This window comes from Oratosquilla oratoria, chromosome 18, assembly GCF_046742065.1.
Source record: "Oratosquilla oratoria isolate Oo_2021 chromosome 18, ASM4674206v1, whole genome shotgun sequence".
Lineage (NCBI taxonomy): Eukaryota > Metazoa > Arthropoda > Malacostraca > Stomatopoda > Squillidae > Oratosquilla > Oratosquilla oratoria.
Genome location: NC_134794.1, coordinates 56,904,627 through 56,915,560, shown reverse-complemented (window position 1 = coordinate 56,915,560; position 10,934 = coordinate 56,904,627). Strand labels below are relative to the sequence as shown.

Below are 10,934 nucleotides of genomic sequence, written 5' to 3'. Positions count from 1 at the left end.
TTAGATAGTTTTATTTCTCATGAAATTTCAAAATTGTTTGAATTGTAATATAAATTATGAGCAGTTGTCCCATACTTGTTGGTTACCAGGACGGCCCAAACGTCCCATACTTGTTGGCTACCAGGACGGCCCATGCGTCCATCACGTGTACTTCTTCCACTACCTCTCCGAATGCCCTCTTCACTATGTCATATATTCTGTACCTTGTTTCTTCATCTTATAATTCCTTCTTTGTATCTGCACTGAAGATGTAATTACACGAAAGCGCTCTGCTTCGTTAGTTTACTTTTTCCTAGTGGTTATTTACGCATATATATATATATATATATATATATATATATATATATGGTGATTGGTTTGATGACACCACCATCACCACTAGTTGCTACTGGCTGATACCAGACAGTGATACTAGTCGATATTAGTTTTCATCATCGCATCCCGCGCTGGGCATGACGCATCGCGCGCTGGGCCCTTCTCGAGCCATAAACACCATTTCTGTCTTGCTGAAGTTGCATTTCCCATTGGCTACTTGTAGTATAAAGAAAGATTTGTAGCCAATCATAATTAGTTGTAGAAGGAGCCTATATCTTTCATAGGTTTCCTCCTGGCCAGCAACAGAGTAAATTTCAGTCTTCTCTGATACTCTTGAAAAGTTAAAGTCAGTTTCTAAGCTATTACCACAGAGTCAAGTTCAGTTCCATCAGTTCAGGGAGAGAGTGTGTTAAATCAGAAGTTGGAACTACAACCAGGATATTAACAAAGGTCTGTACCGATTAAGTCTTTCAGTCCAACCTCCCGCACACACCACAGTCATTCCTATCTATTTTGAATTTAGATTGATAATACAACATAATAATAAAAGTCACATATTTAGGAAACATTAGCCTCATTCACACCACCTCTATTTCGAGAGTGATGATTATATGTACATACGTTTGTTCGTGTTCCTTGTTGATATAACCATCTTAGCCATAGCTACCACTTATTTCTATTTATTCGTAATCAAGGAGCACGACATATGTATGTATGTATATATATATATATATATATATATATATATATATATATATATATATATATATATATATATATATATATATATATATATATATATATATATATATACTTGCATGCATGTACGTATATAATAAAACACCAGGGCCTGACGGTTGGCATCCAAGAATCTTAAAGGAAATGAAAAATGAGATTGTTGTTCCATTAGAAATTATTTTCAAGAAATCCATCATATCCGGAGATGTCCCAAGAGAATGCAAGCTGGCTAACGTCACTCCCATATTCAAAAAAGGTGACAAAAAGAAACCAAATAACTATAGGCCTATAAGTTTGACTTCGATCGTAGGAAAAATAATGGAAACTATCATCAGAGATGCTATCGAATATCATTTAGAAAGTAACCGTTTGATAAATGACAGCCAGCATGGTTTCAGACGGAAACGTTCTTGCGTGACTAACTTACTCGAATTCTACAACACAGTTATCTCGAATTATGACAAAAGAAACAATATAGATTTAATATATCTAGACTTTGCAAAAGCTTTTGATACCGTCCCACACGAAAGACTACTTACTAAATTAGCTTTGCATGGAATAAGTGGTAGCCTATTAGGTTGGACTAGTAATTGGTTGAAAGGTCGAAAACAGAGAGTTGTTTTAAATGGAAAAACTTCTGGATGTAAAAGTGTTGCAAGTGGAGTTCCTCAGGGTTCCGTTCTTGGGCCACTTCTATTCATAGTATATATAAATGATATAGACCATGGACTAAAATCTACTGTATCCAAATTTGCTGATGATACAAAACTGTGCGGAGTGGCAAATGATCACTCAAACCAATTAGATATTCAAGAAGATTTAGATCAATTACAGCAATGGTCTGAAAAGTGGCCAATGAAATTTAACACAAGTAAATGCAAGGTAATGCACATAGGTAAAAATAACAGTAAGTACAATTACAAGTTATTTGGAAATTCGTTAACAAAAGTGGATAGTGAAAAAGATCTCGGCGTAATTATCAGTAACGACCTCAAATCATCCAAGCAGTGTATTTCAGCCTCTGAGAAAGCAAATAAGATTCTAGGATTGATTGCGCGATCTTTTGATTTCAAAAGTCCATCACTCATTAACAAGCTATATAAATCGTTAGTTCGTCCACATTTGGAATATGCTGTTTCCGTATGGTCACCGAATCTCATTAAAGACATTGACAGACTGGAAAAAGTACAACGGCGAGCCACAAAACTGATTCCAAATATCAAAAATAAATCATACGAAAATCGACTTAAGCACATGAATCTGTTTTCCCTAAAAAAGCGTAGACTCAGAGGTGACTTGATACAGGTCTTTAAGATTTTAAAGGGAATTGACAACATCAAAAGTGACCAAATTTTCACATTGAATGAGAATCAGACAAGAAACAATGGTCTCAAACTATCCGGAAATAGATTCAATTTGGAAGTAGGTAGAAACAACTTTGCCAACCGTGTAGTTAATGAATGGAATAAACTTCCTGCACAGGTAGTGCAATGTAGTTCAGTTCGAAGCTTTAAGAATCATTTAGATAAATACCTAAGTAAGATGCTGTAATGATTATAATTTATGTTATATTATTTGTTTTTGTTTTGTTATAATTTGTCTGTCTGATTTTCATTTATTATTAGTTATGTCAATTTATTATCATTTACTATTTACCTGTTTGTTTGTTATTCAACTATACCTATGCATTTATTTATGTATTTTATTTGTTATTTACATTATTATATTTTTAATTTATTATTAATATTATTTTTTTTTTTTTTTTTTTTTTTTTTTTTTTTTTTTTGCATCCGACCTAGATATGGATCAAAAGGTCTCCTGTCGGCATGCTCCGCCTTTGTAATCCTTTGTAATGTATGTATGCATGCATGAATGTGTGTGTGCACATGTATCGATTGATGAGTTCCTGAAGCTCTCACTCTCAAGGTTCACCTGGAGGGCCGCGAAGAGACGACCGATCATGCCGAGACGCGACGTCACCAAGGACAAGGACGACGGCGAGGGCGAGACTCGCGATGACGTCGAACTCGAGGGGGCCGAGTCTCTGTTGTCTCGTCTTCGGCGTCAGTACCGAATCATGGAGAGGAACCGTCGCCAGTACCGAGATGAGGCCATGGTCGTTCTCAGCCGGCAAAGGTAAGAGGCGAAGCTTCATCTAACCCGAGGTCGATTCGTGGCAGACATCTCTATCACCGGCTACAGTGAAGTCATATGACAAATATTTATACTCACTTTGACGTATGGATAATTTAACAATCCTACTACTGGGTTTCGAGCCGTAGACGGTGTGTTTGTGAGCCCAAGATGATGTCTCACACTATCTTTGTCCCTCTGCCACAAACACCATGAATACTACTAGTATGGTTATTATAATATTCATACTAGCTAACGCTCTGTCCGTTAGATTTGTTAGTCTTTCCACAAACCATCCCGTGGGAATCATGATTGGGTAATATTTTGTTAAATATGTGCAATCACTTTTCAGGCATCATTTAGGTGTATGAAAGCAGAACGTTTCACTCGGTAACAGATGAAATTTAAACTTCGATGCACCACAGATCGTGTGGGAATCGATAAATGACAAAATTTTAGATGTTCTGAACAAATATCTTCATTTAATAATCAAGAAATTAAAGTAAAAATGTACATCTGTTTTGTAGGGAACATTTATTTGTATCCATATTACATTATCTATTTGTATCCATATTACATATTGCATTACATTGGGGGTATATGATATTTTTGACATATCTATAAAAAATGCAATTAATTGGTCCATGGGAGGTTAACTTAATGTGAATCATTACTTCGCATGCTATGAAAACAGAAATTAGAATTTCACAATGGCATTTGAAAACTCCTCGACAATAATCTTGCACGCTCTGCAGGAAGATGCTGGCCGACCTTCAGAGAGAACACGGTGAGTTGTCGGTTGAGCTGAAGGCGTGCCTGAACAGCCAAAACGAGCAGAAGGACAGTCAGATGAAGACTGAGCTCACCAGCATTCTAGACCAACATGTTTTTCGGCAACACGAGGTTGACGAGGAAAGGGAAAAGGTATGAAATTCGAGTAGGAGTGAAAGACGAGGAAGTGGAAGTGTTGGAAATATGGCGTCCTTTGAGGAAGAATGTACTGAAAATGTGGCTGCTGAAAATAAGAACCGAAAGAGGGAATTACAAATCATTATGCTTCATGGTACGCGAAAGATAAACCATGATGTCATGTATTGATAGGTGTAGAGCGAAACACAACTGTGAGCTTTTGTGATTTTATCCCCGTAAGTTTTGGAGCGTAGAGGTTACTGAAGGAATAGCTTAATCCAAATGTTTCTTTATAGTCTAGAGTAAACATAATTTATTTTTTTTGTAATCTCTTTGAAGAAGGACTCCAGTCCGATAAGGGAATAGAACAAAATCTCATTGCTGTGTTTCATCCAGCCACCAACACTAGATAAAATCAGTAGAAAGGGAGTAAGCATAGCGAAGAAAACGGAAGTTTGCTTGGAAACAGACCGGGATAATAGAAAAATGAAAAAAAGGGAAAGAAAACGACTGGTTTCTGCCGAAAGGAGAAATTAATTAGCTGAATACATGTTCAGGGATAAAATCAATAAAACCATCTAATTAGATACTTTGCTAGATTCAAACGGCAATATAGGAAACCTTATGCATGATCTAGTTTTCTGATACAGCTGCATATTCAGAAAACTTCGTTTGTGGTGATGGGATCTAGTTATTGTGTGCCTAAATCTAGGTGAAATCTTAAAATGAAATATAATACCCAAGCTATGAATTTCAGTGTCTGTTGCATTATTTTACATTAATGGTGAAGTTGGCACCTTCCACCCATAACAATCTGATCGATCATTTAATATTATTTTCTCACTACAAGGATGGATGAATGGTTTTACTTCAGATGAATATACCATATATATACAGTATCCCTTTTATAGTCAAGAGGAGTCAAGGAGTAATGCCCTACCTCCAGCTGCAGGAGATTGAAAAGGTGATCGCGGAAACAGAAAAGAAGTTAAGGGATGTACGGCGCCGGGTCCCCTCCGCCAAACGGCTACGGGCCACAAGACTCGGTGCTCAAGCCACCAACAAAGCCCTGGAGAACAGAATATCTCAGGTAGGTGGTGTCCCTAAGAGACCCGTCCTGTCTACTCCAAACAAATGAACGTTACTGGCTGCATACAAGGACGCAGGCACGCATTTGTAAGTTCTTTACTCCAAGTTCATCTTCCATTTTCCAGGCCATGGTTCATCTCAACGCCGTCTTGGCCAAGAATCGCGTTCTTCGGGAAGACATTCAGAGTCACCTGAAGGAAAGAGACAAGTTCCTGTTGCAGGTGAGTCTATATAATGTTCCCATTTGGAACAGCTACTCCGTGGTGCAGTTAGTAGCGTACTGGGCCGGTTTTCCAGTGTCATACAGCCTAGGCTTCGAACTACAGATAGAGCTTTTTTAATAAAAATTGTGTGTGTGTGTGTGTGTGTGTGTGTGTATATATATATATATATATATATATATATATATACACACACACTCGTATCGACAGTTTGATTAAATAGCCATAAACAAAATGTTGCAAGTGAACTTGATTCGCTTCTCTGTTAAAAAATTCTCTTTTGATTTCTGGCCTGCAAGTATTGAAACAGTAGGTTTGCGCGAATATCTAGGATGTGGTATCTTGACACCTGTCCTAGTAACTATCACGACTTAGTTATCTTATTAGTGTAAATGTGATGGATGTTTTTCTCTCTCATTTGGTTGTCGCAGGTCCAACGGACCGAGAAACAGCTGAACTTCAGCACCAAACGTAAGAGTGACGTCATGGATCTCGTCGCCAAGGCCTACGCCGAAAGGTGACAGGTGACACTTTGTAAACACACACACACACACACACACACACACAAGAAAATCAAGAAAGACAGTTATAGAAGGGACCTGAAGAGGAACAGCTTTCCCCACAGAGTAATAGACATCTGGAACAAGTTGGACGAAAAAGTGGTGTGTGCAAAAACAATTCATGCATTTAAAAACAGTTTAGATAAAATGAGATATGAAGACGGGACACCACGATCATAGCTCCCCTTCCCGTAAAATACAACTTGGTTAAAACTAGGTAAACACACACACACACACACACACACACACACACACACACACACACACACACACACACACACACACACACACACACACACACACACATTCCAAAAGTGTTATTGTTGTTGGTTGGAAAGATGATCACATTATATCTAGGGGAGGGGTTGGTATCGTAAACAAGAGTTACGGAATGCTCGAGAAATTATTTCCACGTTGTCACGTTTTGTTATTTCAATTCATGGCAATTTTAAGGAATAGTCCCACTGAACTCTCTCCCTTTTGTGTAGGGACGAAGCCCAGTTCAAGATGCGAGCTCTGATCGAGCGATCAGATCGAGACTCTGTCCACTATAGCCACGAACTGAGGAAACTCCAGCGCGCACTCGACCACCACCACACGTTAAGAAATTTTGTGGCGACTGTAACGGCAGGAGAGGAAGACGACGCCAGCCGAAGGAAGCAAGAGGGTAAGTGGTGAGGGGAGACGGGAGGGTGGGGGAGTTCTGGATAGGACAGGGGAAGGGTGGATGATGCAGGTAGACGAGAGGGCATTGGATGGCGGGAATGGGGGAAGAAAGTAGATATGAAGGCTAGAGGAAGAGCAGAAAAGGGCAGTTGGCGAGGAGGAAACGGGAGGGTGGGTTTCAAAGGGGTGATGCCAGCTCTTCTGGATGTGACTGGTAATGAGGCACTGCATAGCAAAACTATAACAACGTTTATGTGTCATATGTGCACTGACTGGTATTACTCATGATTGTCTCTGGTCCCCTTAACCCCCTACGTATGTTGTCTGTGTGACTTAGTGTAGAATAACAATCTCATGAGGACCACAATGGAAATAAGCGTACATGCTTTTTGTGTTATCCTCGGCAATTTTCAATAATTATTTCGAACTATGTGTTCTTGTCATTATCTGCACTTCATATATACTGATTCTTTTCCAAATAAAGTCTATCTATCTATCTACCCGTTGGAGGGTGGATAAGATTATTCTTTGATATAAAGCAGGAATACTTAACTTAAAATATCTATCTTCATTGGATATAAAACTGGGGCGTGTCTAAAGCTAAAGTTCCTAGCCTAGGATTTTTTCCTAACCTAGGAATTTTGTTTAAAACCTACGAATATAAAATTCGCCTAGCCATCAATCCTACAACATGGTTGCCGCCGTAGACCAACTCAAATATTAATTTGCTAGATATTCATAGTTAATTTTGTGCCATTTTATATCAATAAATAGAATAAAGTTATGTCATATTTTAATTTGTTTTGAAATAGCTGACAAAATCGCTGAAAGCTAGAATAGCGTCTAAAGCGAATGTAGGTTAGGAAAACATTCATAGGCTAAAAATTTGCTTTAGACACGGTCCTGATGCTACAGTTGAAAAATCTGTTTAAAAACAGTACCATATTACAACCTTAAAAACTCATTTTGGTATAGAATTTAAGATTTGTTAGATTTTTTTTTTTTTTTTTTTTTTTTTTTACCCCATCAACATTCCGCCCCCCCTGGCACGTGCCGCCCGGGGCGGACTGCTCCTCCCGCCCCCCTTATGCTACGTCACAGCATTCCCGCCTTCCAGAGGCCGAGGGCGACCGCGACGGGCCCGAGCAGACTCTGGCCACCTACCAAGCCAGCCTGGCGCACCTGCAGGAGATCAGCAGCGGGAACTCGGTCGAAGCCATTGTCTCCAACTACCTGCAGGCGGAGAACGATAATTACACACTTTTCTCTTACATATCTAATCTGAACAACGAGGTAACTGCATTGTCTCGCTCCCAGTAAGATAAGACGGAACGTGTCAACATGATGTTTGCGATACAAAGTATTGTATATCTAGTCCTTATCTTTCATATATTCCAATATATATTTATGTTATCCCTTGATGCAGTTATGTTTAAAAAAATGTGTGTGTGTGTGTGTGTGTGTGTGTGTGTGTGTGTGTGTGTGTGTGTGTGTGTGTGTGTGTGTGTGTGTGTGTGTGTGTGTGTGTGTGTGTGTGTGTGTGTGTGTGTGTGTGTGTGTGTGTGTGTGTGTGTGTGTGTGTGTGTGTGTGTGTGTGTGTGTGTTTGTTTGTATCACCCACAAAAGGTGACAAGCTTGACGACGGAGACCCGGCAGCTCCAGGGCACCGTGGAAAGCCTTCGGGAGGAGGGTGCCAAGAAAAGGAGGACGGCGGAGGAGACGGTGAAATCCCTTCAGGTAGGTCGCATTCCTCCCACTCTCTTTCTCCCCCTCTCTCTCTCTCTCTCTCTCTCTCTCTCTCTCTCTCTCTCTCTCTCTCTCTCTCTCTCTCTCTCTCTCTCTCTCTCTCTCTCTCTCTCTCTCTCTCTCTCTCTCTCTCTCTCTCTCTCTCTCTCTCTCTCTCTCTCTCTCTCTCTCTCTCTCTCTCTCTCTCTCTCTCTCTCTCTCTCTCTCTCTCTCTCTCTCTCTCTCTCTCTCTCTCTCTCTCTCTCTCTCTCTCTCTCTCTCTCTCTCTCTCTCTCTCTCTCTCTCTCTCTCTCTCTCTCTCTCTCTCTCTCTCTCTCTCTCTCTCTCTCTCTCTTTCCCCTTTCGTATACCTACCTTAGCCGTTTGACTGTTTTTACAACAAAATGTTTGGGAGAATCTATGACTCGAGGGCGACATCATGCAGACGGGTCACTGCGTCTTCTGCAGGAGGAGCTGGCTGCCGCCGCAGACTCCTACGACGAGCTCGAGGGCGAGGTGAAGAGGAGCGATGACACCCTCGAGGACATGAAGACCTTCACGGAGGAGATGTTCAGTATGCTCGAGTGCGACCAGCAGCCTCTGCAGGACATTGTAGGTGGGTGGAGGAGGAGGAGGAGGAGGAGGAGGAGGGTGAAGAGCAGGGGGAGGATCAGGAGGAGGGAAATGAGGAGGTGGGAATAAGGAAGAAGGAAGAAGAGGATGGAGGGAGGAGGAAGAAGAGGAGGTGAAGAGGGAGGGGAGAAGGAAGAAGAGGATGGGAGAAGGAGGAAGCGAAGGAGGTGGAGGGGGAACAAAAGCATGCCCACATACACAAACATATAGCCACATTTTTTTCTTCTTCTACTAAAATTCGCTTCATTTCTAAATTTCTCTCATATTACATACTCTCCTTTCAGTTTACCTCTCACACATCTTATCCTTCCATGTTTCTGGTTTTCTCTTCAACTATATCTCCTACAATTTTCCCCGTTTTCGTTTGGTTGATACTCGATGCAAGCCTCCACATGCCCAAGTGTCCTGCCACACACCTCCTGAGCCGCGATACAAACCCTAATAAATATCCCTCATAAATTGCTCAGTGGCAACAGCCCCCTTTTATATACAACTATCATCTCATTCTCCTACGTATGCGGGTGGTCTGTCCTAGGTAATAGTCTTTAGTTCACTCCCCCAGGGGCCGGAGGAGGTCTGAGCAGCGCCAACATGACCGTCTACCTCTCCGTCATCGAGCAACGCATCCACGAACTGCTCCAACTTCGTCAGTTCCTCCGAGGGGAGGATATACCACCGCAACCTCCTCCTTCTGCGCCCCCTGTCGAGGACCAGCTGACCCTCGAAGCTTGCAAGGACGAGGCCTCGGCGACGCAAGTGCCGGCCTCCTCCTCCAACCAGGTCATCTTCCTGAGCAGAACACAGTAAGTGGGCTTTGTCGTCCAACTGTAACATTCAACTTTCTTAATGGCGATCAGGACGCAGTGCTGTCTGCAATGCATTTCATAATTAAGAACGAAGGTGCGAAATATTTATTTTTGTCTCTATATGGGAACAGAATTATGAGGAAGTACGTGCGTCTTCTTTCAGTTGTGCTCCGAAAAACAATCAGTTTGTTAGACTTATTTGCATGAAAGTATTCTTTGCCAAAACACAGAATTGCGAGTTCAAATCACAGTTTACTGTACGTATGCATGCATTTATTTATTCATGTAATCATCTATTTATTTTTTACTTATTTACTTACCTATTTATTATGTTTATCTATTTATTCTATTATTTTTTTCTATTTGCTTTCATGCGGATCTAATAATAAATCCCCGTTTTCTCTGACAGGCTCCATCATCCAGCCTCGGGTACCCACAATGCCCCAGAGGAGGAACTCGGCGGTCCAATGACACACATAGACCTGCTGGCCAACCTCCGCCTTCACATTCCCCCAACCATGGACACCTGAACACCCAAAAACCCGGACTATAGAAGTGAGAAATGTTTAGGAGGCAGATTCACAAATCAGAAAAAAGGCACACAAATTTCAGAATTAGTGCACATAAGATACATTTAGCCATTTAGTTGTAATTTCTGGAAAGAAATGCATTTGGAATCTAAGAGTAAAGTACTCTACTGTACATACGTATTTCTTATGTAGTTTACTTATTGAATAAAACATATTCTTTAAAAGAAAATTCTATTCGTGTTGTCACTGTGAATCCCTATGATTAATTTCTCCACTAGTTTTTTTTTTCCACATTTTAAAATGTCACATTTCTCACTCTAGGTGCCCCAATACTTGTCAGGCGACTTTCCTCATCATCAGACTTCTCCATCTCTGTAAGTACAGAAAAATCTCATCCACCTCATCTCCAGACTTGCAACAACGGTTCCTTAGGCATGTAAAGATTAGAATGCCCGTTCATTTCATGCACATGACATATAGTAGCATGCCATGTGCGTAAAATGAACGGGCATTTTAATACTAATGTGCATTAGTCACCGTTTTCAAATTATCTGCCGGATAATCTGCCTAACGATTGCATAAAACAAGCCCCGATAAAAACAATTTTAT

At 40.7% G+C, this 10,934-nt stretch overlaps 1 protein-coding gene across 1 annotated transcript; it reads left to right on the top strand.

The window, feature by feature from the left end:
• The first annotated feature begins 2,971 nt into the window (after positions 1 to 2,971).
• Positions 2,972 to 10,537, top strand: Ccdc114 (Coiled-coil domain containing protein 114). The gene is made up of 11 exons (XM_076201286.1): positions 2,972 to 3,189; positions 3,942 to 4,110; positions 5,042 to 5,185; positions 5,310 to 5,405; positions 5,837 to 5,922; positions 6,454 to 6,632; positions 7,749 to 7,924; positions 8,258 to 8,368; positions 8,825 to 8,972; positions 9,552 to 9,792; positions 10,205 to 10,537. The coding sequence occupies exons 1-11, from the start codon at positions 3,014 to 3,016 to the stop codon at positions 10,323 to 10,325; spliced, it is 1,647 nt and encodes a 548-aa protein (XP_076057401.1). The 5' UTR covers positions 2,972 to 3,013; the 3' UTR covers positions 10,326 to 10,537.
• Positions 10,538 to 10,934: the final 397 nt, after the last annotated feature.

Coding starts and splice junctions, on each gene's coding strand:
- Ccdc114 (XM_076201286.1), top strand. CDS start 3,014: ATGCCGAGACGCGACGTCACCAAGGACAAGGACGACGGCGAGGGCGAG. Junction 5,406..5,836: donor GAGACAAGTTCCTGTTGCAG/GTGAGTCTATAT, acceptor TGGTTGTCGCAG/GTCCAACGGACCGAGAAACA. Junction 8,973..9,551: donor GCCTCTGCAGGACATTGTAG/GTGGGTGGAGGA, acceptor TCACTCCCCCAG/GGGCCGGAGGAGGTCTGAGC.